The sequence below is a fragment of the Manihot esculenta genome, chromosome 6 (assembly GCF_001659605.2).
Source record: "Manihot esculenta cultivar AM560-2 chromosome 6, M.esculenta_v8, whole genome shotgun sequence".
Lineage (NCBI taxonomy): Eukaryota > Viridiplantae > Streptophyta > Magnoliopsida > Malpighiales > Euphorbiaceae > Manihot > Manihot esculenta.
This window is the reverse complement of record NC_035166.2, coordinates 29,469,996-29,497,664: the sequence shown is the minus strand read 5'-3', so window position 1 is coordinate 29,497,664 and position 27,669 is coordinate 29,469,996. Positions and strand designations below refer to the sequence as shown.

At 36.2% G+C, this 27,669-nt stretch overlaps 3 protein-coding genes, 3 long non-coding RNA genes and 1 other non-coding gene across 16 annotated transcripts; 5 read left to right on the top strand and 2 right to left on the bottom strand.

Annotated features, from left to right (window-relative positions):
* Window positions 1-90: 90 nt before the first annotated feature.
* LOC110617051 lies at window positions 91-4,001 on the bottom strand. The gene is made up of 3 exons (XR_002488303.2): window positions 3,861-4,001; window positions 1,267-3,070; window positions 91-385 (listed from the first exon to the last, which is right to left on the bottom strand). It is a non-coding gene; the product is annotated as an uncharacterized LOC110617051 (long non-coding RNA).
* LOC110617047 lies at window positions 1,607-6,453 on the top strand. 4 transcript variants are annotated; one of them, XM_043957218.1, is made up of 5 exons: window positions 1,607-1,898; window positions 2,014-2,178; window positions 2,430-4,508; window positions 4,613-4,777; window positions 5,599-6,453. In XM_043957218.1, exons 1-3 carry the CDS (start codon window positions 1,607-1,609, stop codon window positions 2,438-2,440), a joined length of 468 nt encoding a protein of 155 aa, XP_043813153.1. In that variant the 3' UTR covers window positions 2,441-4,508; window positions 4,613-4,777; window positions 5,599-6,453. The 4 variants fall into 4 exon arrangements, with proteins under 4 accessions (XP_043813153.1, XP_043813154.1, XP_021615322.1 ...); XM_043957219.1 differs by having other exon boundaries at window positions 4,594-4,777; XM_021759630.2 differs by lacking the exon at window positions 4,613-4,777 and having other exon boundaries at window positions 2,433-4,508.
* A 490-nt stretch (window positions 6,454-6,943) lies between these two features.
* LOC122723778 lies at window positions 6,944-10,603 on the top strand. 3 transcript variants are annotated; one of them, XR_006350926.1, is made up of 3 exons: window positions 7,785-8,116; window positions 8,276-8,639; window positions 9,222-9,300. It is a non-coding gene; the product is annotated as an uncharacterized LOC122723778 (long non-coding RNA). The 3 variants fall into 3 exon arrangements; XR_006350925.1 differs by lacking the exon at window positions 9,222-9,300 and adding an exon at window positions 9,589-10,603 and having other exon boundaries at window positions 7,789-8,116; XR_006350924.1 differs by lacking the exon at window positions 9,222-9,300 and having other exon boundaries at window positions 6,944-8,116; window positions 8,276-8,690.
* A 76-nt stretch (window positions 10,604-10,679) lies between these two features.
* LOC110617049 lies at window positions 10,680-11,948 on the bottom strand. The gene is made up of 2 exons (XR_002488301.2): window positions 11,804-11,948; window positions 10,680-11,053 (listed from the first exon to the last, which is right to left on the bottom strand). It is a non-coding gene; the product is annotated as an uncharacterized LOC110617049 (long non-coding RNA).
* A 162-nt stretch (window positions 11,949-12,110) lies between these two features.
* On the top strand, window positions 12,111-13,979 carry LOC110617046. Of its 5 annotated transcripts, none has more exons than XM_043957215.1 (3): window positions 12,111-12,447; window positions 12,552-12,716; window positions 13,686-13,979. In XM_043957215.1, exons 1-3 carry the CDS (start codon window positions 12,150-12,152, stop codon window positions 13,871-13,873), a joined length of 651 nt encoding a protein of 216 aa, XP_043813150.1. In that variant the 5' UTR covers window positions 12,111-12,149; the 3' UTR covers window positions 13,874-13,979. The 5 variants fall into 5 exon arrangements, 4 of the variants coding, with proteins under 4 accessions (XP_043813150.1, XP_043813152.1, XP_021615320.1 ...); XM_043957217.1 differs by having other exon boundaries at window positions 13,592-13,790; XM_021759628.2 differs by having other exon boundaries at window positions 13,215-13,790.
* A 5,608-nt stretch (window positions 13,980-19,587) lies between these two features.
* On the top strand, window positions 19,588-21,238 carry LOC110617979. Its single transcript, XM_021760970.2, has one exon. The coding sequence runs from the start codon at window positions 19,588-19,590 to the stop codon at window positions 20,869-20,871; it is 1,284 nt and encodes a 427-aa protein (XP_021616662.2). The 3' UTR covers window positions 20,872-21,238.
* A 127-nt stretch (window positions 21,239-21,365) lies between these two features.
* On the top strand, window positions 21,366-21,458 carry LOC122723926. The gene has a single exon (XR_006351121.1). It is a non-coding gene; the product is annotated as a small nucleolar RNA Z122 (small nucleolar RNA).
* The last annotated feature ends 6,211 nt before the right edge of the window (window positions 21,459-27,669 follow it).

Below are 27,669 nucleotides of genomic sequence, written 5' to 3'. Positions count from 1 at the left end.
AAAATTGTAAGTTGAATCGGAACTTTTAATGCAAGGCTCATCAGAATGGACAATCATCCCCGAGACTATTCCTAATTCACACATCTTGGCTCATCCAGAATAGAACAGTAGATTAAGCATTAGGATATACTGCATAAACATTTAAAAAAATTTTCATCATCCACTTAGAAAGTATACTGTAATCAAGTGAAACACCACTCAAAAAATTTAACTGGAAGTCTCAAAATCAATAGCTAAATCTAAAGCCAGACGATAAATCAAAATGAAGGCAAGCTGAAGGTATCAGGAGAAGACCCCATCTTGTTCAAAATCCAAGCGCCTACTTAGATCTCTGCCTCATCTTTCGGCGCTTTCTCTTCAATCTCCTCATTCTCTTCTTCTTCCACTGAAGAATACAATAATAAACTTCAGATCAAATAAAATTTAAACAATCAGAAGCAATAAGCTCTAAAAAGACCAAAAGTAATTAAGTCAACAGCAGAAAGAAGAGCTATAAGTTCTCCACTCCATGGAACGAGAAGCATTCCCCCTATATAGTAGAATTTATTCAGAGCTACTAATTGAAAAAAATAACCTTGACAGTGTCAAGGCTAGTTTAAAGTTACTTGTGATAGTAAGAGAAAATAAAATTTAATAGCAATCAACAAGTTCAAAACCTCAAAAAAATATTTGGAAGAATCGGAATCAAAATCAAAATAGCCTATATAAAAATGAAAACCAAATATCTAGGTACCCAGAATTAACCATCAAGCTATATATCCACGTCATGGAACAAGAATATACTATCATGTAATCAGAGCCAACAATAGAATCAAAATCCCTAGATACCCTTCAGCCTAAACCAAATGTTTTTTATTATAATAAGTTGATTGAACTGAACAAGAATAAACCCAGTAATTTTATTGCAAATACAAGAAGCAAACTTAGCCATAAACCAATTGCGCTATCACCTTTTGGTTCCCTACTTTAATCAAAAAATGCGAGAACAATACTCATAACAGGTGAACACAAAAAACCCATATGACAATGACCATCTCCAAGTTGCTCTAACTTAAATACGCTTTCTATAGGTTTACTGTTCAGTAGAAATTTATCGAAAAAGCTACATGATTACACTCGTCATGTTTTCGATTACACTCGTCATGTTTTCGAAAACTTATCATATTTCCCAAAACCAAACAAATCATGCTATTAAAATCTAGGAAATACCCGAAAATAACAAGACTTGTATAACCATACGACAATTAACAAAAATCATAGCAATACCTTAGCTCTCATCCTGTAAAGCCCTCAGGTTCTACTTGTGTCACTCCGTACAGAGATTCCTCCGGGATAACCAGGGTTTTCAATCGAAGCTTGAGGAGAGCACAGGGGAGCTTCTCTCTGAAATTTATAAGCAACCGGAAACCCTAATCCGACATAGCCTCACGAAACTTGAGGGCTATTTTCGTCCTTGTATGTCTTTCGGTTTTTCAGTACATAGGAAAATATGATGGGCCTCATTGAGATCCAATGAAACTGTTAATGGGTTGTTTAGACCATTCTTTAGAAGCCAGCCACATCTAATTCTTCATCTTCCTTCGATTCTCAGCTATCTCCACTGAAAATGGAAACCCCAAAAGACCGCTGCAATCCCAGCGAAGATAACACCGTTGCTGTTTCTGTTCAAATTGCCCCTTCAGTTTCGTCTAATGGAAATAATGATCCCAGTGAAAACATCCCTCAAGGACACCAATGTGAGCCCAATGCCAACAATGAAAACAACAGGAGCAGCGATGCGTTCGCTAAGGGTTTATCTACGATGCTTGCCAGTATTATCAGGGACTTCGATTCTAAAGCTCAGGACACTCTCAAAAGTCAAGACTACCTTAATTGCGCTATAGATCGTCTTGCCAGAGGTCATTATACTATTTATGACGTTGAGTTATCTTCTGGGTTCGTTATTTCTTATAAATTTCTTGTATACGTATGTGTTGTAAAGTTGAAATGTTTAATTTCTTTGAATGGTATTAGAGCTTGATCAATTGTTAGAAGATGCGCCCTTGCCGTTCATTATGCAGCATGCTGCAAAGATTTCAGGAGTTAGAAAGAGAGTTTCGTCATTGAACTCTCTTCTAAAATCTATACAGCGCCGTGTTGATAATATTGATCTGATTCTATCTGTGGGCTCACTACAAGGTATTGATATTTGTCTTGTCCTGTGTTACTATGTGATAGTTTCAAACCTTTTTTTAAGATGAAACATCATCTTCTCATGCTCAATGTCATGTTTAATGCCCTCCTCTTGCGTTGATAATAGCTTTGCATAGATTCTTTAGAATAAAGTGAAGCTGAAATTTATGTTCTTGATTTGTTTAGACTTCATCACTTCTTAATTGTTATTGCATCACGTGATTCCAAATTATAAGTTTCTATTGTAATTTTTAAAGCAGACAACTAGAGAGAGATCCTGACAACACTTGGCACGAGGCAGGTTTAAATGAGAGGAGGAACAAGAAGTATATTAAGTAGTCCGCTCTGATGCGAGTTGGTGAATAAGCCTTCACAGGCATAGATCTCGTGGGGCCTGCACACTAGTAATACTACTGCTACAAAACAAGAAGTAGATCGAGTAGTTGGCTCCGATGTGAGTCGGTGAATAAGCCTTCGAAGGCATAGATCTCATGAGACCTGCACCCTAGTACTGCTACTTGGAGCCCGAAGTGCAAGGTCCATCAGAATGGACGTTTGTTCTCTAGACAATTTACATTCACTTGTCACATGCAGAATAGAATAGTAGATTAAGCATAGGCTAGAGTGCATTAACCTTTAAAACAAGTCTCATCATCCATTTCACCAGAATATCAAGTCAAATTTATCTCAACACATTAAATAGAACAAGTCTCAAAATAAGTTACTAAAACTAGAAGACAACCAAATGAAGTTTTCCACATCCTCCAACCATTCAAGCAGGGCAAGCTGAAGGTATCAGGAGAAAACCCCATCTTGTTGAAATTTCAAGCGCCTACTTGGATCTCTGCCTCATCTTTCGGCGCTTCCTCTTTAATCTCCTCATACGCTTCTTCTTCCACTAAAGTTACAAATAATGAACTTAAAGTCAAACAAATTTTAAAAATCAATATCAATAAGCTTTAAAAGGACCCAATAAATATGTTGACAGTAGATAGAAGAGATACACGTTCTCCGCTGGATGGAAGGACAAGCAATCTTCATATTAAAATTTAGCTAGAGTAGTAACTGAAAAATACCCTTTCATGACACTGAGTAAGTTTAACATTACTTACGATATTAAGACAGAAGTAAGCGATAATAGCAATGTATAAGTTTATAATATCAACAAAATGTTCGGAAAAATCAGAACTCAACGCATATTTGTCTATATAAATTTATAAAAATGAAAAACCAAATTCCCATGAAGGCCAGAAGCAATCAACAAGGAGTATATCCACAATAGAAGTAAAATATTTCTATCCAGCACCATTTAATTAGAGCTAACAATTGAATCAAATTCCCAAGGTACCCATCAGCGCGTAACAATTTTCTTAATATAATAAGTTGATTTAACTGAACCATGGTAAATCACACTAAATTGTTCCCAAATTCAATAAGCAAGAACAGCTGCAAATCAATTCCGCCACTACCTTTAGATTGCATAATTTAATGAAGAAATTCAAGAAAAAATTTATACCGGTGAACACAAAACTAATATTGGCAATGACCATTAACCTACGTATTTACAATAACCCTTGCTGCGTCACGTCTTCTCTAATAGATTATATTTTTCAGAAAGCAAACAGATCATGTTATAAAAATCTACGAAAGACCAGAAATTAAGGAGCAAAAATTAAAGCCACAGATACCTTAGCTCTCATCCTGTCAAGCTTTCAGGATCTGCTTGCCTCACTTTGTTCAGCAATTCCTCTAGAATGAACCAGAGTTTCTCCACAAAGCTCTAAGACGCCAATAGAGCGCGTTCCTCTGCAATTTATAGGCAATAGGAAACCCCAATCGGACCTCAGGCATCTCAAGGGTTATTTTCGTCTTTGTATATATTTGGTCTGTCGGTCCATGAAAAATATGATGGGACTCATTGAGATCCAATGGAACTGTTAAATGGGCTGCTTAGCCCATTCGTTAGAAACCTCGAACTCAAATCTGCCACATATGATTCCTCTTCTTCTTCCTGGGATGCTTGATAATTCATTACTGAAAATGGAATCCCCACAAGACCGCCGCAACAGAAATCCTAGTGAGGAAAGTAATATTGCTGTTTCTTTTCAATTAGACCTTAGTTTCCTCTAATGGAAATAACAATCTCAGTGAAAACAACCCCCAAGAACAGCAATGTCAGATCAACACTGACAATGGAAACAACAAGAGCAGCAAAGCGTTGGTCAAGGGTTCATTTCTGATGCTTGCTAGTATTATCAGGGACTTCGATTCTAAAGCTCAGGTTGCTCTCAAAAGTCAAGACCACCTCAATTGCTTCATAGATCGTCATACCCGAGGTAATTATACTATCTTTGACGATGAATTATTTGCTGGGTTCATTATTTCTTATAAATGTGTGTTATTAAAAGATGAGATCTTTAGTTTCTTTGAATGGTATTAGAGCTCGATCAATTGTTAGAAGATGGGCCCTTGCCGTTCGTTATGCAACATGCTGCAAAGGTTTCTGGAGTTAGAACGAGAGTTTCGTCATTGAACTCTCTCTTAAAATCTATACAACTCGGTAGTGATAATATTAATCTGATTCTATCTGTGGGCTCCCCACAAGGTATTATTTGCCTCATCCTGTGTATGCTGTGTGATAAGGTTCAAACGTACTTTTATATTAAAAATCATAGGCTGATGTTCAATTTAAGTTTAATGCCCTTCTCTTGCATTAAATTTTAAAAATAGCTTTGTGTAGCTTATTTAGAATCAACTGAACCTGAAGTTTATGTTCTTGATTCATTTAAACTTGTTAATTGTTATTGCATCATATGCTTCCAAATTATAAGTTAACTTGTAATTTTCAAAGAAGCCAACAATTGAAAGCTCCTGAAAACATTTGGTGCAATGCAATTCTGATCATAAGTCGAGGAAGAAGAAGTATATTGGGTAGTAAAAAAAGCTGATTTTTCCCTTCTCTACGAGGGAGAATAAACAACCTCTATTTGCTTGGGACAAATAGCTCCTGCTTGTGCTGATGTTAAGGTCCTTTACGTGTAGACAAACAATGAGACGGTGCATCTTCACCTTGCCATAGCGATGACAAGAGGGGAGTGGCCTTAAAGAAAGGCAAGTTCAGGGCAGATGCTCAACGAAAGTTTACTGATTATCACCTTCTATTTGTTATGTTATGTTTTCTATTCTTTGAAAGATATTCTACTTCTAAAGGATAGTGATTACTATCAAACTAGACATCCCATTGAAAATATTGCTAAACCTACATTGTCTTTAACTCTTTCACAAACTGTTACTGGGAGCTTCTTATATTGCTTCATGTGCTTCTTCATTGATTATGGTTGATATTATCTCGTTAACAACCCTGTTCAAACTTCATTGGTTTTGCAAGTTTGAAGTAAATTTTAATTATCTTTCTCTTATGTGCAGTAAAGGACGCGTGATTTCATCATGAGCAGCATCAACCCCTTGAAAAAAAATCATTCCCAATTCAAATTTCTAATTGTGCATCTTGCATTTGGAGAGAAGGGGCGTGCTGAGCTAATGGAAGCGCATACCTGCTACAAACAAACCATCAAGCAATGGAATCAACTTTTTGTCTTTTTTTTTTTCTTTTTTAATTGATAAAGAATCTAGTATGGGAGGTGGGGAGTGGGAACATTTTGTGAAGGCTGAATTGATGTCTCCCACAAGGAAGCAGTGTGGTCATTTGATTCTCTGATGTAGCAGCAATTTATTAAACGAGAAATCCCTCAGCAATTTGGTGAAACAAACTGGTAAAATCAGCAGCTATTATTCGAATCATATTGGAGCTTTAGTTGCTATGGTTGTTGTTGATAACTAGTATCAGAAAAAGAGATTAAGATGATTCGTGGCAAAGGTTTTCCAGTGATTTTTCTTTGATCTACCTTGAGTACAAGGGAATTTTTGCTAGTGGACGCAAGGTATTCTATAATTTTAACGTGTGTCGCATTCTATTTTATGCTTTATGTTGATGTAGATTTTCTCTAATACAAAGTGTAGAAGATTTCTCTCTAGTTTTGGTGAGATATTTTCTCTTTCTTCCTCGCTTCATCCTCTTGGGTTAGCCAAGTTATTCCACTCCCCACTTTGAGTTGAGCTGTAAATACTTTTGGATGTCGGTAAATTATTGCTTTTTCAGATCTAGAAGTTCCGTAGTGAAGATGGTATCTTCAAGATTTGTGTTGCAACAGCCAGTGAATAAGTGAAAGTAAAGCTTTTGTGTGGAGTTTTCTCCACGGTTGGTTATTTCAGTTTGTTATCCAGTCCTTCAATAGTTATAAAAAAAAATGAAAACTCTGATCTATGCCTCCTCCCTCTAATTTTTTCTAGCTTTTGGCTGCTGGTTTTCGAAGTTTGTTGAAGAGCTGATAAGATCAAGGGGTTGATTGCTTGGTTTAGAGGTTGCTTTGAAGCATGCATAGCTCTGGTGAAGGGGATCTTCTTTCGTTTGTGCTTTCTCGAAATGAAATTGTTCTTTCAGCTCCCGGATGGATTGGTTGGTGAGGACGGCGCCGTGTTGCTATCTTGCGCTGCTATCTTGTGTTGTATTCCTGTGTTTCGGGTCAAGCGCATATTAGCTTTAGGATTTTGTTGGATGGGTTTACACATTTAATCTTTGGGAGAAGAAAAAAAAAAAAGGCACCCAGAAGTTATGAAATGAAACTTTTTTAGCTTAAGGTATGTGAAAAATCATGAATAGGGGAACTGGTTGGTTGAAATGAACTTATTTTTTTCCATTTGATTTTAACGGATTAATTGTATGTCTTTAACAAATATACTAATTAATTGTACGTATTTAATATTATTTGTTAATATTCAATTAATAATAAAGTTTTAAAATATTATATTGAAAAGTAATAAACTTATGTTTAAGAAAAATAAACGTAATAAGTGAGTGTTTTATATGAAGCTATCTGTAATTTTGAAGTAAGTTATATAAATACAAGCCAAAACAAAATGTATTCTGTGAAAAAAACAATAGAAATTGAAAAACGATTGATAAGTCAGAAGAGATCTCATCAATTAGAGCCACCAACAATCCAACAAATCCTAGGTAACACACCAACTAAAGAAATCTGAAACCACCATGAAAGTTTGAGTCTCTCAAATATCATACAAAAAGGGTGATATGACAGAGTACGATTTTATAGAGCTTATGAGAGCGAAAATTGCCGGACAAAGCAGAGCAGTGTCAAAGTATCATCGTCATCATCAAGTAGAATTCCTTCTAAACATGAATGCAAGCAAATCAAGACGATCAAATCCAAAACCAAACACCAATATACACAAAGACAAACAAGATTGCATATCACAAACAAAGAAAATAGAGGCCAAAGCCTCCACTCTGCTGGACGACGAGAAAATAAAGGACCACTCACGACCCTCTCCTCTCCTCCTTCTGGAGAGTAAATATAAATGGTGTTTGATGATGTTTAATAATATATTTAATGGTACGTGAGACAAATGTGATCATTTAGTAGTTTAAAAAAAAGTAAAATAGGAGAAAATTTTAAAATTAGATGTTGGAACCAAAAAATAAATGCAAAAATTTAGAGGCTCTACCAATTGAAAAGGCAAAAAGAAATACTTCGATAAAAGTTCTAGACTATTTTTATTAGAATAGTAACTCAAAATTGAATTTGAATATAATAAGTAAAATTGATTGCATATACATTCAATATGAAAAATATTATTGAGCTCTTAAAAAAAAAGCTCTCTTGGAGCTTTTTGAGAAAGAGAGAGGGAGAGAGAGAGTGAGAGCGAGAGCGATGGAGTGAGCAAAAAGGAGACGAAGGGGACGAGAAAGGTTTGTCAGTTGTCAGCATCATATGAGCATGTGTGGAGAGTGAAAGCGCGAGAATAGCTCTTCGAAAGGGGATCCGGTTGTGGCTTTGGTGTTGCCTTCTTGTCTGAGCTTTTATCGGTGCTTCTTTTGTTTTCTATTTGAGTCATCAGTGCCCTTTTCCTACGTTCGAGTAGGGGGGTTTACTTCTCTTTTTGTTTGTTTGTTTGTTTTGTTTGCTTTGGTCTTCCCTCACTTTGGGTAGGGATTTGCTATTTTTTACTCTTTGTTTTTCTTTAGGTCCAATGATGGCAACGGGAGGGAAACTCTATGGACCTGGTCTAAGGGTGTTTTGATCTGGCATTCGAAGAGATCTATTGAGACTTGATGTCGCAACATGGGACCACACCGATACGTCCAGTGATACTACTCCCGTTGGCCGTTAGACAATGGCTATGCTCTGTCGTGTCTCTCCTTATCTATGTGGATTGAAGCGCAAGTGCTATTCTTCTGGCTGATTATGTTTACATATAGTTGTTTACCGCTTTCTTTTGTGTTGATTTTTTCTATGGATTCCATCATTGGTTCGTGTCGTTCTCTGTAATGCCATGGGGGGAATGCGATCATGTGCTGGTAGTGAGGTGATTGAGCAGTTTCTTTGATGGTATGTGTTTGCATTTTGATTTCTGAATTATTTCAGTTAGTTTGATTTAACTAGTTTTGCTTTGTTTCATTTGATTTAGTCTTATTAGGCTTTTTAAATAGTCTCTATATATAGCCAACGGACTGTAAAATGCAAAATATCCTGCATTGGTCAAGAATATAAAATTAAATATAAGTTATGAAATTAAATAGGCAGGTTTAATTGAGATGAGGAACAAGAAGTATATTAAGTAGTCGGCTCTGATGTGAGTTAGTGAACAAGCCTTCACAGGCATAGATCTTATGGGACCTGCACACTAGTACTACTACTACAAAACAAGAAGTAGATTAAGTAGTTGGCTCCGATGTGAGTCGGTGAATAAGCCTTCGCAGGCAAAGATCTCATGAGACCTGCACACTAGTACTACTACTACTACAAAAGGATGCACTGCCCTTTTCCTTCTCTACTATGGAGAGTAAGAAACCTCTATTAGCACCTCATCGAATTGGTCATGTTCATGGTGATTTTAGGGTTCTTTAAATGCAGACAGACAATCAGATAATGGATGTGTTTACTAAGTTCACTACCTTTTGCTTCTTCCAGCTGCATGACAAATGGCTACTCTACCATGGAAATAAGCAGAAGGGAGTGGTTATAAAGAAGCAAGAATTCTGGGCAAATATTATTCACGTTTTATATGTTGTGTTTTCTATTGGTGTGGTCTTTGAGTGATTTCTACTTCTAAAGGATAATGATTACTGTGAAACTAGACATCCCATTGAAAACATTGCTAATCTAACATTGTTTTTAACTCTTTCACCGACTGTTACTAGGAGCTTCTTGCATTGTTTCTTGTGCTTTCTCATTAGTTCTGGTTGATATTATCTCATCTATGACTAACAGTTTTGATCAACTTCCATTGGTTTTGGAAGTTTGGCGTAAACTTTAATTTTCTTTGTCTTGGGTACAGGGAAGGGCAGTTGATTTTATCATGAGCAGCATCAACACCTTAGAATATATTCATTCCCAGTTCAAACTCCTGATAGTGCACCTTGCGACTCCGCCAATTAAATGAGAGAGCACCATAACTCAAGATACTTGCGTGATTTTCTAGACTCGATCAAAACGAGTGTAGGGGATTGTGTTAAACTTCTTTGATAATTGTGTGATTATGTAATTGTTTTGTAGAAATCATCAAGCTTAGCAGTGAGGATTTTGTGAAAATGATATTATTAGATGCTACCTTCATCATTCTGCTCTTGGTAAATTTATTTTCAGAATAGCAACAATCGCATGTCGACAAAATGGGCTTGAAAATCAAATTCCATTGTTCGTTGTTGCGAAGTCGTTTGATCTATCAGATAAGAAAAGGCTGAATATAGCAAAGTGTCTGAGAGAGCTCCATCAAACCGGAGTCAACTTCAAGCAAAACATCTGTCAAAAAATTTGGACATAACTTTCAACAGTGGGATTTTGGAATTTCCATCACTATCAAATAGATCATCATGCCATACAAATGTTATTGAGAAATCTTTTGACATGAACAATGCCATTGGTTAAATGCAGATTGTCATGTACGACTATATATTCATGATAGCAAGGAGGGTGAATGCTACCGAATCCTGAGGATGGAAAATGATTATTCAAAATGGCAATTATGAAAATTTTCTACGGAATAACAAATCTGTGTCCACACCCTCACAAGCTTGATCAAGAGAACAGGATTTGCAACCAATATCTTCTACTTGTCCACTCTCGCCGAACAACCGAAAAGTGTATAGCAAGGACTAGCGGCACAAAGTGGAAGGCAATCTTAAAACGCAATTATTTGAATACTTGTAGCAATTCCGTCTCATCTCCCCTTCATTCAATCACTGCTCTTTCCTTCAATTAATAGCCGATCATATTGATGCCTTCTTTTGTCACACAAGACCCACAGCCACAATTCTCCTTTTTTTTTCTTCAGTCGACTACCGAAATAGAATGAAAACTTAAATCAAATTCCTGGTAACATTATAAGCTGAATCAGATCACACATTACTTGGAGCTAAAAGTGCGAGGTCCAGCAGAATGGACGTTTGTCCTCTAGAAAATTCCCATTCACTTAAAATTGGCACATGCAGAACAGAATAGTAGATTAAGCATAGGCCATAGTGCATAATCCTTCAAAACAAGTCTTATCATCCATTTCACCAAAATACAAGTCAAATGCAACTCAACACATTTAATAGAACAAGTCTCAAAATCAGTTGCTAAAACTAAAACTAGAAGACAAAACCAAATGAAGCTTTCCATCATCCTCCAATCATTCAAGCAGAGCAATCTGAAGGTATCAGGAGAAAACCCCATCTCGTTGAAGTTCCAAGCGCCTACTTGGATCTCTGCCTCATCTTTCGGCGCTTCCTCTTCAATCTCCTCATACGCTTCTTCTTCCACTGAAAATACAAATAGTAAACTTAACATCAAACAAATTTAAAAAAGCAATAGCAATAAGCTTTAAAAAGACCCAAAAAATATGTTGACAGTAGATAGAAGAGGTACAAGTTCTCCGCTGGATGGAGGACAAGCATTCCACTCTTTATAGTACAATTTAGCTAGAGCTAATAACTGAAAAATAACCTTTCATGACAGTATGGGTAAGCTTAACATCACTAACGATATTAAGACAAAAGAAGGAATAAATAGCAATGTATACGTTCATAATCTCAACAAAATGTTTGGAAAAATCAGAACCCAACATACATTTGTCTATATAAATATATAAAAATGAAAACCAAATATCCACGAAGCCCAGAAGTAATCACCAAGCAATATATCCACAATTGAATCAAATTTCCTAGGTACCGATCAGCGTATAACAATTTTCTTAATATAATAAGTCGACTTAACTGAACCAGAATATAACACAGAAAATTGATCACTAATTCAATAAGCAAGAATAGCCGCAAATCCATTCTGCCACTAACTTTAGATTCCATAATCTAATGAAGCAATGCAAGCAAAAAATTTATAATCGGTGACAAAAAACTAATATTTGCACTGACCAATAACCTACATATTTACAATCACCTGTGCTGCGTCATGTCTGCTCTAACAGATTATATTTCCCAGAAACCAAACAGATCATGTTATAAAAATCGAGAAAAGACCAGAAAATAACGAGCAAAAATTAAAGCCACGCACACCTTAGCTCTCATCCTGTCAAGCTTTTAGGCTGCTCGCCTCACTACGTTCAGCAATTCCTCTTGAATGAACCAAAGTTTCTCCACAAAGCTCTAAGACGGCTAAAGAGCGCGTTTCTCTGTAATTTATAGGCAAAAGGAAACCCTAACCGGACCTCATGCAGCTCAAGGGTTATTTTCGTCTTTGTATATATTCGGGCTGTCGGCCCATAAAAATAGGATGGGCCTCATTGAGATCCAATGAAACTGTTAAATGGGCTGCTTAGCCCATTCGTCAGAGACTCAGAAACCTGCGACAAAAGATGATTCTTCTTCTTCCTCGCATGCTTCATAACTCATCATTGAGAAAATGGAATCCCCAAAAGACCGCAGCAAGTGCAATCCCAGCGAGGAAAGTAGTATTGCTGTTTCTTTTCAATTAGACCCTTTGGTTTCCTCTAATGGAAATAACAATCCAAGTGAAAACAACCCTCAAGAACAGCAATGTGAGCCCAACACTAACAACGAAAACAACAAGAGCAGCAAAGCGTTGGCCAAGGGTTCCTCTCTGATGCTTGCTAGTATTATCAAGGACTTCGATTCTAAAGCTCAGGATACTCTCAAAAGTCAGGACCACCTCAATTGCATCATAGATCGTCATACCCGAGGTAATTATACTATCTTTGACGTAGAATTATTTTCTGGGTTCATTGTTTCTTATAAATATCTGTTATTAAAAGATGAGATCTTTAGTTTCTTTGAATGGTATTAGAGCTCGATCAATTGTTAGATGATGCGCTCTTGCCGTTCGTTATGCAACATGCTGCAAAGATTTCAGGAGTTAGAATGAGAGTTTCGTCATTGAACTCTCTCTTAAAATCTATACAACGCCGTATCGATAATATTGATCTGATTCTATCTGTGAGCTCCCCACAAGGTATTGATGTTTTCCTCGTCCTGTGTATGCTGTGTGTGATAAGGTTCAAACGTATTTTTAGATGAAAAGTCATATGCTAATGTTCAATTTAGGTTTAATGCCCTTCTCTTGCATTAAATTTTAAAAATAGCTTTGTGTAGCTTATTTAGAATCTACTGAAGCTGAATTTCATGTTCTTGATTCGTTTAGACTTGCTTGTTAATTGTTATTGCATAGTATGCTTCCAAATTATAAGTTCACTTGTAATCTTCAAAGAAGCCAACTATAGAGAACTCCTGAAAACATTTGGTTCAATGGAATTCGATCATAAGTTGAGGAAGAAGTAGATTGCGTAGTAAAAAAGCTCTGATTTTTTCCTTCTCTACGAGGGAGAATAAACAACCTCTATTAGCATGGGACAAATAGCTCCTGCTTGTGCTGACGTTAAGGTCCTTTACGTGCAGACAAACAATCACACGGTGCATGTGTTCACTAACTTCTACCTCTTGCTTCTTCCAGCTGCAAAATAGCTAATTTGCCATGGCGATGACAAGAGGGGAGTGGCCTTAAAGAAGGGCAAGTTCAGGGCAAATGCTCAACGAAAGTTTACTCATTATTCACCTTCTATTTGTTATGTTATCCTATCGTTGTGGTCTTTGAAAGATACTCTACTTCTAAAGGATAGTGATTACTATCAAACTAGACATCCCATTGAAAATATTGCTAAACCTACATTGTCTTTAACTCTTTCACAAACTGTTACTGTGAGCTTCTTATATTGCTTCATGTGCTTCCTCATTGATTATGGTTGATATTATCTCGTTAACAGCTCTGCTGAAACTTCATTGGTTTTGCAAGTTTGAAGTAAAATTTGATTTTCTTTCTCTTATTTGCAGTAAAGGACGCGTGATTTCATCATGAGCAGCATCAACCCCTTGAAAAAAAAAATTTCCCAATTCAAACTTCTATTAGTGCACCTTGCATTTGCAGAGAAGGGGCGTGCTGAGCTAATGGAAGCGCATACCTGCTACAAACAAAACATCAAGCAATGGAGTCAACTTTTTGTCTTTTTTTTTTCTTTTTTAATTGATAAAGAATCTAATTTGGGAGGTAGGGAGTGGGAACATTTTGTGAAGACTGAATTGATGTCTCCCACAAGGAAGCAGTGTGGTCTTTGATTCTCTGATGTAGCAGCAATTTATTAAATGAGAAATCCCTCAGCAATTTGATGAAACAAACTGGTAAAAATCAAAGGTTCATAACCCACAGCTATTATTTGAATCATATTGGGCCTTTAGTTTCTATGGTGGTTGTTGATAAGTGATAACTAGTATTAGAATAAGAGATTAAGATGATTCGTGGCAAAAGTTTTCCAGTGATTTTTCTTTGATCAACCTTAAGTACAATGGAATTTTTGCTTGTGGGCGCAAGGCATTCTATAATTTTAATGCGTATCACATTCTAATTTTATGCTTTATGTTGATGTAGATTTTCTCTAATACGAAGTGTAGAAGATTTCTCTCTAGTTTTCGTGAGATATTTTCTCTTTCTTCCTCGCATCATCCTCTTGGGTTATCCAAGTTATTCCACTTCCCACTTTGAGTTGAGCTGTAAATACTTTTGGATGTCGGTAAATTATTGCTTTTTCAGATCTAGAAGTTTCATGGTGAAGATGGTATCTCCAAGATTTGTGTTGCAACAGCCAGTGAATAAGTGCAAGTAAGCTTTTGTATGGGGTTTTCTCCGTGGTTGGTTATTGCCCTGTAGTTTGTTATCCAGTCCTTTAATAGTTATAAAAAGAATGAAAACCCTGAGCTATGCCGCCGCCACCTAGCTTTTTTCTAACTTTTGGCTGCTGATTTTCAAAGTTTGTTGCTTGGTTTTGAGGTTGCCTTGAAGCATGCACAGCTATGGTGAAGGGGATCTCCTTTTGTTTGTGCTTCTCGAAATGAAATTGTTCTTCGAGCTTCCGGATGGATTGGTTGGTGAGGACAGCGCCATGTTGCTACCTTGCATTGCCATCTTGTATTGTATTTCTTTATTTCGGGTCAAGCGCATATTAGTTTTAGGATTTTGTTGGATGGATTTACACATTTAATCTTTGGCAGAAGGAAAAAGAAACACCCAGAAGTTATGAAATGAAAATTTTTTAGCTTAGGGTTATGTGAAAAATCATGAATAGGGGACTGATTGGTTAAATTAAATCGATTTTATTTTGGTTTGATTTCTTTTGATTTTTTTATGATTGATTCAATTTTAATAAATTTTAATTTTATTTCGATTTGATTCGATTTAATTTTTGTTATGATGGATTTAATTCTAATAAATTTTAATTTATAAATATTTTTATTCAATTATTTTTAAACTGAACTAATAAATTGTAAACCTTTAATATTATTTATTGATATTTAATTAATTTTTTAAATAAAATTTTAAGATATTATGTTGAAAAGTAATTGACTTACATTTAAGAAAAATAAACGTAATAGACCAGTGTTTTATATGAAGCAATCTGTAATTTTCAATAGGTTATACAAATACAACCCAAAATAAAACGCACCCACCTGTGAAAAAAAAAACAATTAAGTGATGATTGCCTAATTATTGTTTCTCCAAACCCAAATAATGCTTTGCATGCTAATTATTAATGACCCATTTCCAAATAGCATCACACAAAATGCTCCATTGCTTTATCTAGCTGTGACATCTTCTAGAAGAGGCCAGCAATTTACGAGAATTAACCATGCCATATTATTATTATATAAAACTTTAACTTTATCCATAAAACAGGTTTGGTCTATTTCAAATCAAATTCAACATGTCATTGATTATGATCAATGATTAATAATCCAGACAGGTGACTCACTAAAGTAGTAAAGAAAGTTTCTCAATCGGTTCTCGCGTCTGGAGGTCCATTTTTATTCTTTTCTCGTATGTGTTCGTCTCTTCAATTCATTCAAGTAAGAGATTACTCTCCCTTCATTCATAATTATAGTTTCATCTCCTTCCCACTTCAGGTAAATGTATTCATTTGGTAAGAGCGGTGTAGATCAACTTAAAAACGAGAGATTCATAAGAAATTTATTTTCTATTTAGATTTTATTTGATTGAAATAATTAATTATTTAAAATTTTATAAGAATGTAAAAATTATATCTATTTAATTGATATTTTTCCTTGATTTCTTAAAATTAAAAGTTTTTATTTTCTTAGTAGAGGGAAAGTTAACTTTCTCTAATGTAATTAAGTTATTTTTTATAAGTGAACTTACTAAAAAATAATTTATTTGAACTGAATTTTTTTTTGTAATCTACGCCCCGATGGTATTTTTAATAATAATTCTTGTAGGACTTGTTATGTTGTTGATTCCTCTATGATTATGGTGCTTTTCATTTTTTTTCCCAATATGAATTCAGATGAAATTTTTTCTTGATATGAATTCAGATGGAGTTAGGAGTGTAAATAAATCAAATTGTTCATAAATTATTCGAGTTCCATGTAATAAAAACTTGATTGGATTTAACTCGATTTCTAAATGAACCAATATCGAATTTAATTTTTAAGCTTATTTATTAAACGAGCTAAACTGAACTCTATAGTATTCGGCTTGTTTAGTCTCATGAGCCTGACTTCTTTCTGAATTCACAAGCCGACTCATGAATAATCAGGTTAAACGAGTTAAACTTAAACTTCATAATATTTGACTCATTCTTGAATTCATGAGCAAACTCGCGAATAAACTCGTGAATAGTCTCGTTAAGCAGACTGAAATTAATATATTAAGAGAAATAAACTCAAATTCTGCATATACTTTCATGAATCAAACTTAAATTTTTTAAAGATCAGCTCTATGTAATTTAATTATACTATTAAAATTTACATATATTTGGATTGTTAAGATTTAATAACTCATTTTTATAAGTTTATCAATTAATATGTATATATACTTATTTAATTAAAATTATTTAGTTTTAAATTTATTAATTTTAAATTAAAACACATTATATATATAAATAAATTAAATTATTCGTACACTAATAAAAATTTGATTTGTCTAAACTTATTTGCTAAACAAACTAAATTTGAGTTTATTAATACTCTAATTGAGTTCAAAATGAGTAAAGTTTAAATTTAGTTTGAATTTAAAAAAATTTTAACGAATCAACCCGAACTTTTTAAAATTCGACTCGGTTCGACTCAGTTCAACTCAGTTGGTTTATAACGTAGATGAAATTTGAAGATTAATAACAATGGATAGAGTTTGAAGATTAAGAACAATGGTGTTGATGCCTTTAGATCCAGCTCCATAGTGAATTTATTTTACTCTAAAAGAAAAATTCTAGACTGGTGTTATATCTTCTATAAAAGATCAATATTAGTATATTTTAAAATTTAATTAAAATTTATAATTTTTTATATTATTATAATCGTATTTAGAAAAAGTGATATTCCATCTGGATTATAATTTTTATTCATTTTTTTATATATATTAAAAAAATAATTTTTTTATTAACTTTTTCATTATATCCATATTGAAAATATTAAATTTTATTAAAAAATAAAAAATATTTTAAGAGATTTTTTTAAAAATAAAATAAAATAAAATAAAATATTATGTATTAGTATAATGTAAAAAAGAATAAACAAATAATTTTGAAATATCTTAAAAATAAAAGGTGAATAAAAATTATGTAACCAATGGAGTATTACATATTAAATTTATCAAGTAGATAACAATATTCAAAACGTTGAAATTAATTAAGATAATTAGGCGTTTTAACTCTTTGAAAAAAAAAATTAAGTTTTTTTACTATATCGAACTATAAAAATTTAGTATCAATCTCATTAATGTCAATTTTGATTCAAAACAACCCATGATAACTCTCTACTCAGGTAAAGGAAATAAGCTTATACAAAATAAAATTTCATAAGAATGATCAAAACATCAATAAATATTACATCATTTCATAGCCTTGTTTTTTTTTTTTTTCCAAAATGTCATATTTGCTAATAAAGAGACTCAACGTCTAAGTGCAAGAGAAATTTCATGAAAAAATAGAAGATTTTTTTAAAAAAAAAAAGAGAAACACAAAAAAGTTTTAAAAAACAACCCAATAAAGAAATCTGAGTCGAGGTCAATATTTGATTTGCAAATTCTCTACTATTATTTTATTCTTTTGAAATTGCCGACTGTTTAAAAATCTGACCTATTTAGAGGTTTTGAGAAGGGTCTCCAATGATAGCGCCATAAAAGGCCATATTAAAGTATATTAAAGTTCATGAGAAAAAATATTCTATGATTTCACGAACAAGGACCAGAAAGTCTTAATCAACACATGAAACTATAAATATGAACTAGGAGAAATCCAAAAAAAAAAAAAGTAAGATTGCTCATTATTTCTGAATTGTATATGAAAAATTAAAAAATGAGAGATAAACTCTTTCCTAAAAACGTTAGAGAGACTACAATCCCCCCATAGCCCCATTTTATTCGAGTACAAGAATTGGACCCAAAATTCAAATTTCGATCATACTTGACAAATTACTTAATTATGAAGAAGCAATTGCTTACGGAAAGGAAGTCACAAAAATGGAAACTGGAAAAATCCAGAAGGTTAAAGGTGGATAAGAAGATGAGACAAAGAAGCAATGAGGTCCAAACTGGTCAATTCAATACAAGAATGTACTCCCACTCTTGTTGAACTAGCCAATGCTAATGAACCTTTCCAAACGCACACTCCTTTCTCTCCGTTTACCAAATATCCAAGTACAGAAACCGAAGATACGACGTCGCTCAGGTGTGTGCTGGAAATTACTCATTTGTCATATAAATATCTGTGCCCCGGGCTTTAGGGCATTCATTTTCACTGTGACACTAGGCCTAGGGCGCACTCTTCACTTCTAAACTCCAACAAAAGCGCCAAAAAGAAAAAAAGCCTTTCTCTCTCTAGATCTCACCCACCTGAGTAGGGGTGAGCATTCGGTCGGTTCGGTTCAAAACCGAACCGAACCGAAATAACCGAAAACCGAATTGCAGAATTTTACACAAACCGAACCGAACCGAATAAGAGGAATAACCGAATCGAACCGAACCGATTTGGTTCGGTTCGGTTCGGTCGGTTCGATCGGTTCGATTCGATTTTTAAAATTTTTTTTTCACATTCATTCTAAAATCCAATTAAAATATTTTAATTTTAATTTTTATAAATAAAAAATCAATATTGGGACTGGGGACGGGGACGGGGACGGGGACGGGGACGGGGACGGGGACTGGGGACGGGGACGGGGACGGGGACGGGGAGCGGGGACTGGGGACGGGGACGGGGAGCGGGGACTGGGGACGGGGACGGGGAATGGGGACTGGGGACCTGGGACTGGGGACGGGGATGGGGACGGGGACGGGGGCGGGGAGCGGGGGCGGGGAGCGGGGAGCGAGGACTGGGGACGGGGACTGGGGACTGGGGACAGGGGACTGGGGACGGGGGACGGGGACGGGGACGGGGAAGGGGACGGGGGCGGGGGCGGGGGCGGGGGCGGGGGCGGGGGCGGGGAGCGGGGAGCGGGGAGCGGGAAGAGCGGGGAAGAGCTAAAACCGACGTAGTTTAGTGATTTCGGTTCGGTTCGGTCTGATCGAAATTTTTGAATCTAAAACCGAACCGAACCGAAATCACCGATTTTTCAAAAAATTAAACCCGAACCGAACCGAATTAAAAATAAAACCGAACCAAATTTTTAATTCGGTTCGGTTCGGTCGGTTATTTCGGTTTAAACCGAATAGTGCTCAGCCCTACACCTGAGCATTTCCGTTAATGTGCTACAGCTCTCCGCGAACCCACGAGCATTCTGACTCTTTTCATTATACCATTACTGTTTTCATTGCATGATCGTAGGCCATGGCTTCGGCTTGCGTTAACAACATCAGCATGTCGCCGGAGAATTTTTCTCCGGCAAGTTACCCGTCCTACGGCTGGTTGAGTCCGCGTATCTCCTTCAGCCGTGAAGAGGATGCCTCCAAGCAACCAGGATCCTCTAAGTCCGCCTCATGCGATACTCCAGCGGAAGATCCGTCCGAGATTCTAGATCCTGTTGACTTTGAGTTCCGCCTGGATGATCCTGTGACTATGCTCCCGGCCGACGAGCTTTTCTCCGACGGTATGCTGATGCCGTTGCAAGTCACGAGCATCAAGCCTGTTAATGCTGTGAGCGAGATCAGGTCGCCGGAGACTGCAAAGTCTTGCCGTAGAATGGAGATGGAAATATCTAGCACTGACCCTTATTTTTCTCCAAAAGCCCCCAGGTGTTCTAGCCGATGGAAGGAGCTGTTAGGGTTGAAAAAGCTCTACCAGAACGCTAACGGTAAAGCTGAAGCCCACAAAACGACATCCGCATCTTCTTCTAACCCTAACCCAAAATCTTTAAAGCATTTCCTCCATAGAAGCTCAAAATCCTGCAGTTGCAACTCTTCTTCTTTAGATCACTCTTTGAGCTTGCCATTGTTAAAGGACTCCGATTGCGAGTCCGTTTCCATTTCATCATCTCGATTGTCCCTTTCGTCCTCGTCCTCGAGCCACGAGCATGAAGATCTCCCTAGACTCTCTCTTGATTCGGAGAAGCCAAACCCGAGTTTAAACTCCCTCCAAAATCCAAATCCGGACCCAAATCCATTTGTTATCAATCGAAATCCTAACCAAAATCCTCCTAGAATGAGAATGGTGAAGCCCAGGTCAGATTCCAATTGTAGTAACAATAGCAATGGTAGCAATAATCCCACGGCTGGTACGAGAGTGGGGAGGAGCCCGATGAGGAGGGCGGTTGGGGAATCCAGTGGGGTGACAAGCAGGGGGGTTTCTGTAGACAGTCCGAGAATGAATTCATCAGGAAAGATAGTATTTCAGAGTTTGGAGAGAAGTTCTAGCAGTCCGAGTAGCTTTAATGGGGGTCCAAGATTCAAGCAAAGGGGAATGGAGAGGTCATATTCGGCAAACGTGAGAGTGACTCCGGTTCTCAACGTTCCTGTTTGTTCCCTGAGAGGAACATCCAAGTCAGTCTCCGTATTTGGGTTTGGTCAGCTGTTCTCTTCGTCTCCGCAAAAAAGAGAAGGGAGCAACAAGGGGCAGCAGCAGCAGCAACAACAACAGCAGCAGATGAATCGCAGGAACCGAACTGATCGAACGTAACAGTGAAGCTTAGAAGCGAGACGGGTAACAACTACTACGATATCATTTAGCATTTAAGAGTTTGTTTTGTGGTATTCTTGAGATTTCTGTAATGGGATTTTCATCATTTTTTTTTCCCTTTATCCTGGTTTAAGCGGAAGCCAATTTACTATATGAAATTGGGATGTTGTATATAAGCGGCAGGGGGTCTTTTCGTTCTGTTGTTTGTTCATGTCGTTCCCTTATCTCTGTATTGTTGTCTTTCTTGTTCTACTGATCTAACGACCAGCTAATCCTGTAGTTGTTTCTTGACCGAAAGATATGGAATCTCTCTGGTTTTTCTGATTGGGAATGGTAAGCTGCGTTTGTTGTGCACGCGCTTCAGCAACTCATGATGCCTTTGGCTATCTTCTTTTTTATTTTTTTGGCCTTTTATCCCTGCTAATCTTGTTTATGCGTTTTATAATGGATAGTAATATAGAATTCGAGTAAGCTTTTGTTGTTTAGTGGCGGACTTTGGGAAATGATATGACAAGATTCAAACAGTAAATATTAACTGAGGCGCCAGCTCTGCTGAATAATCTTTAGCACGTCAGTCTGATCCCAAACTCTCTGCCCATTTCTATGCATTAAAAATTGCCTTTTTTTATTATTCCCTGCGTTTTTCTTTAGATTTAATCAGTTTTTAAACTACTTAATTGAACCTTTTCTATGGACCATTGATCCGGGAAAGATTTTGTGGTGGGAGTTCCATGAGTGACCCTGCATGGGTTAAGCATGTGGGTCAAGTTTCCAATATATATGCCAAACTAGAAAATTCCTTTCGATCTGTTTATGCATATTGGCACTAATCCACTGGGATTATTGGTTGAACAACTAAATTGAATTAAGAATGAAAAAGGTTTGTTAGTGTTATTCTTTTCTGAAATTAGATTTGTGATGCATTAGCCTATAAAATTTGAACAAATTATCCACGGTATGGTTTATTGTAGGTTTGCGTAGAATTGTGGTGAACAACTATTATTAGAAAAAAAGAATACCAAAAAGCGAGCATTCTGGTTGAAAAGATGCTAACCCCCAGGTGGCCTACAAGACTACATAATTTACTATACAAGCCCATGTGCCTGTTAGAGACACGAGAGCAGAGGAACGCTTTGCCTAATTATTTTTCCCTACATTAAAAAAAATAATAAACTGTAAATGAAGCTACCTTGTGATTTGACGTTTAGACGGTATATGGAATTGGAAGCATATTTGGGTTATTCTCCCCTACACGAACCTCCATATGGGATTCGACTGGATAGCCGTTGATGTATCCACCTTTTTAACTTTTTATTTGTTGTAATTGAAATAATCATATTGTAAAATAATGTAACTTGAACTGAATAGAGGTTGGTTTGAATCACAAACTTTTAAGTTGTAACAAATAATAATTAAATTAAGTTAGTTTATTTAAATATTCATTTATAACTACTTTCCCCCCCCCCCCCCCCCCCAAAACCTTTTTTGCAGCAATTATGTTGGATGTTTGACTGGTCTTCAAGCGTTTGTGCCTTGCGAGACAGCGTGAGAACAAGCCACGCTCAATGCTCTCATTCTCTTCTTTTCCTTTTTATTTTTATATATGCCTATCTATATTAATAACTTTCCAAATTATATTATTGAAATAAAACTGCACAATAAATTTGGATAATTCGCAAAAGCAAAAAGTCAAAGCCTATGGCTATGATTAATAAGTGTTTGTGGCGTCCAAGCTACAAACTAGGTGATGGAAAATTGGCGATGAATGAACTTGAGGATCAATTTTAAGGACACATTTACGTATTTAATATTATTTTTTTATTAATAATTAAAAAAATATGCGTGTGATATGATTTAAATAAATAATAATAATAATAATAATAATAATTCAGATCTGGTAACTTTTTTTTAATGTATGAAATAAGCACACTGAAAAGTCTTTAACTCTTAAAAGTGTGAAAGAACGTCTCTCTGATTAGATTCCTCAGTCTCCAATCTCTTTTTACTCCTCTCCTTTCATGTTGTTGTTATGAGAGCTCTTTCACTCAGCAGCTTTTTCCCCTTTTTTATGTTTTTTTCTTTAATTTATTTAAAGAAGATAAATAAGAATTGAAAGAGATATTGAAGCGGTGATATCCAGAACAGAAATGTAGATATTAGACATGTTACAGTGTGAGTGGGAGCATGTGAACTATTTGGGTCACATCAGCGTATCTTGTTTGGCGCAGACTTCGTGAGCTGTATGTTTTGTTATTACTCCCAAACAAATCTCTCTTTACTTTTCCAATTTCCAATCCCTTTCGTTTCACTTTCCCTCAGTTATCAATTTGATGAATTTTTTTATTAATTTATTTAACAATCATTATTACCATTATCCACTATTTTTACAGAATAACTTAATTCATAAACTCTAAATTTTTATAAAGTATTAAAATTTTATTTATTTAGTTAGTATTTTTTTTTAATTTTCTAAAAAGTTATAGTGCATTTTTCTTTTAATGCAGTGAAAATAAATTCTTGAAAGTTATTATTTGAACCAAACGAAGTGTATTTTTTTTTCAAATTTAATTTTTATATTCTACTGTATTAGAAAGGCCCAATCATAAATGTATATATAATTGAATATCTCCATAATTGAATAGTGGGGGCAAGGCAAGGCAATGCAATGCAATGCCAAACCCTAGGACTATGGGAGCTCTTCATTCAATCACTTCTTTTGAAGAAATCACGTGCCTATTAATAAAGAAAGGAAATCATCATAACTTAAGTGACTTCCATCCGTATCGTTTTGGTTAATCATGCTGTTGCATAGTAAGAATTGGGTCCCATCCCATCCCCACATCCTATGGGGACTCTGCAATTTGGACCCCTCTCTTCCTCCTTATATATAATCACTCGACAAAAGGGAAAAGCTTTGGCATCAATTCCATACCCTAAAAGTTATTTATAATATATTCTCATTCTCTATCTCTTTCACTAACTTTTTGTGTTAATCAACAATCATGGTGATAATACCCACAATTAGCTTTTTATATTTGGGTTTGAGATGTATCTTTATGCATGAAATTTCAAAACAAGATTAGCAGTTGAATAAATCAAAATATAATCTCAAATTCTCCATGTAATTAGTATGAATCAATACTTTGGAAGCTCTCGTTTTTTAGTAATCATGGTTAAATCTTTTAGATTATTCTTCCATATAAAATCCAATATATTTTTAATTTAATTGCTACTATTTTTCAGCGAAGTTAGTCAATTAAATGTTCAAATTTGCATTAATATGGCTGTCTGGGATGCTTCCTCTTCTCCCTTTGCTGTATTTTAGGAATTTTCCATGTAATGGATATGTGAAGTTGGATACAGATGTCGTTGCGTTTGGCAATCCTGAATATGGTGGAGGTGGTGATGTGCTATGTGATAGCAGGGGGATATTGGCTAGAGGGCTCCATGGTAAGGTCGGGGATTTGTAACTCCATGCAGGCTGAACTTCTATGTGGTTTGACTTGGCCTAGACTAGAACATATCAGAGGCTACTATATTTTGGATATGGTATCGATGATGGTCATAGGGATACTTTGAGATGTTTAAGTTTGTTTTTTCAGTACACGAATTACTCAGCGGTCCTTGGTAAGTTCGCTTATGCCACTGCTATCGTGAAGCTAATAAGGTTCAAACAAGCTTTCTAATCTAGCAATTAGTAATTCCTTGCCCTTGGAATAATTGCCTACTCCGCCGGCTTCTGTGCTTGATCTCATCATATGGGACATTTAAGGGGGCGTCTACTCCAAGAATTATTCTAGTCTAAGATAATTTTTTGGTAGTTTAGCTTTTAAGCTTCTTATATTAAGATATGGAGTTTAATAATATATTATAAACTGTACACTATATCCCACGGTCGTGGATCCATTTAGTATCAGACAAATCCCTGAACATATAGATATGTAATATTCTCCTACTGTTTTTTACTCCAAAACTCATAAAAAAATAAAAAAATTCTATCCGCCGTGAACGTAGCCAAATTAGTTAACAACGTTAAAATCTGTGTGTTAATTTTTTTTTTATGCTTATTTTTTAGATTGTGTAATTGTTTGATCATCAACAACTGCTATCAGAGCTTTTTAGTTTGTATCACAGCTTTTTAGTTTGTATCACAACAATCTGAAAAGACAATGGAAAGCTCGAAGATTAGAATTGAGAAGTTCGATGGAACAAATTTTAGTTTCTGGAAGATGCAGATTGAAGATTATATGTATCAAAATAACCTCCATGAACCCCTGTCTGGGGAGAAGCTAGAAACTACGAAACATGAGGTTTAAGATTTGAAGGATCGAAAGGCACTGGGTTAATCCATTTGACATTGGCGAGAAACGTTGCCTTCAATATTGTTGAGAAGACAACGACTATAGGATTGCTGGCAGCTCTGGCGATCATGTATGAGAAACCGTCGGCCATTAACAAGGTATATTTGATGCATCATTTGTCTAATTTGGAGATGTCTGAAAGTGGATATGTTACGGATCACATTAATGAATTTAATATGATTATCAGTCAATTAAACTCTAATAAGATTAATTTTGATTGTAACAGCCCGGAAACCGGTACCCCTCTGTAACGGCTCCAAACTGCTCGGCGCTAGGATTCAGATCGGCTTAAGGCCGCCGGAACCCGTAGTAAGCCTGCTAAACATCCTGAACTCTAGGTATAATCCCATACAAGATCAGCATTTTCATAAAAACTTAAGCTTTTTCAGAAAACCTTTAAACTTTTTCTTTATTTCAGCTTGACCCATGTATAGAAACATAGAACTTCATACTAGGTGAGTCATCAAGCTAGCTGTAAAAACATATCCGCTTTGGGTCAAGGGATTGAGACCCTTTCTTCCCTCACGGCCATACATACTTCAAACCATTTAAAACATTTCATATTGATCCTGCAAAACCAAGGGATTTACCAACACTAGGCAAAACACAACTCTATACTATATATCTCACACACTTTTCTTAGCTTGGCTCTATCTCTTATAACATACTCATAATCTTTATATCCATAAGGACCATACATCAAATCCATCTATCATGTCCATTACTAAGCTAAACTAGCATACAAAACATACATAGCATTACATAACATGTCATCTCTTTAACAACTTCCTTACATAACATCCACTATAACCATAAACATACACATCAAGCCTTACTCAAACGTAAACAGGACATAGCTAAGCTATTACAACCAAACATGGCAACCCATGCTTGAACCTCTTCTATCCCATAGCTCTATCTGACTTACTCTGGCTTACTTACTCTGGCCCTGCAAAATTGGGGTTAAGGGAATGGGGTGAGCTACAATAGCCCAGTGAGTAGAAACAGAGAAAACAGTTCATTAATTATGATTTCATTTTAAACTAAAAACATTTGCTTTAATTCCTCCATTTTTAGGTATATTATTATTCATTTAACTTTTTCTTTCTTTTTCTTATTCATGCTTTCATGAAATGCGTCATATCACAAGAAATCACATAACTTTTTCACCCCCGCTTGAGTTCACGCTAGCAAATCTCTTCCTCTTGCGGGTGATTTTTGAGGGTTCTCGAAACGTCCTTCCCCTCAGGGTTAGACATGACCCCAACATTCCCTCTGTCAAAACTTGGCCCCAAAGGAGCTCTCATAGGGCTTTCCTACATGTACTTGCCCGACTGACAAAAACTCATTGACAGACTTGTGGGCTATTGAGGTCGCCTTGGTCCACCCATCACATCATATACATAGCAACTTATGCAATGCGTCATATTCGTGAAACTAGTGCAATCATCCTATTACATATAAACATGATGCATGCATATGCTTTAGGCATTTGAATTCTTAAAATAGAAGATTAGGTTTAGTTCTACTCACCTCCTGGCAGACGCTGACAGACTCTGCAACTGCTAGCACTACTGGCCTCCTCGATCCCTCGGGTCCGATCCTACACAGGTGGACTCGAATGAGGTGCCAAACATACTCTAAACAACTCATAAACATACCCCCACAAACCCCTCTAAACATCACTAAAACATGCATAGGAAACACCCAAGAAACGGCTAGACAGGGCACTTTCGGCGGCACCTTCGGCGGCCGAAAGTCCCTTCCAGAGACGAAACTCGGGTAGGTTCGGCGGCAGGTTCGGCGGCCGAAACCCCTGGACAGAAACGAAAGTCCCTCCTTCGGGTGCACGTTCGGCAGCCTAAAGACTGCCTCCCATGCAGGTTCGGCGGCCGAAACTCCTTTCAGCGGCCGAACCTGGTCCCCTCTGGACGACAGGTCCGATTCTGCCAAGCCAAAAACCAAACGCAAATATACCCAAATCCTCACATACTCTCTCCCAATCATGCATACTCACTCCCACAAGCCTAAAGGAGCATAAACTAACTTAAAACCCCAACAAAACATCATGTAATCATACATTGGGCACAAAACTCACATAAACCCTATCATGCATATCTACCCAAACACATACATCAAATCTCCTTAAAACTTGCTTAAAACTCATTAAAACATAAAGAAAAACAGAGATCTACACTAACCTCTTGGAGATCGAGGGTTGGTGTGATCCGAACCTTGGAGATGTGGAGGAAACTAGCTCCGGGGTCTCCAAGCTCCAAATCCTAGATCCAAGCTTAAAACTTTTCAAAACCAAGAATGAAACTCATAAAAACCATAGAAGATGGAAGGAAAACGTGAAATTGACCAAGGGAGGACATGAACACACTTGGGCACGAGAATGGGGAGAAAACTCGCCCATTTTCGGTCTGAGGCCTTT

Bases quoted from the DNA above. Each gene is read 5' to 3' on its own strand.
- LOC110617047 (XM_021759629.2), top strand. From the start codon at position 1,607: ATGGAAACCCCAAAAGACCGCTGCAATCCCAGCGAAGATAACACCGTT. The intron at 1,899-2,013 runs GTCATTATACTA...GAATGGTATTAG, and splicing joins TATAGATCGTCTTGCCAGAG to AGCTTGATCAATTGTTAGAA.
- LOC110617046 (XM_043957215.1), top strand. From the start codon at position 12,150: ATGGAATCCCCAAAAGACCGCAGCAAGTGCAATCCCAGCGAGGAAAGT. The intron at 12,448-12,551 runs GTAATTATACTA...GAATGGTATTAG, and splicing joins CATAGATCGTCATACCCGAG to AGCTCGATCAATTGTTAGAT. The intron at 12,717-13,685 runs GTATTGATGTTT...TTGCATTTGCAG, and splicing joins ATCTGTGAGCTCCCCACAAG to AGAAGGGGCGTGCTGAGCTA.
- LOC110617979 (XM_021760970.2), top strand. From the start codon at position 19,588: ATGGCTTCGGCTTGCGTTAACAACATCAGCATGTCGCCGGAGAATTTT.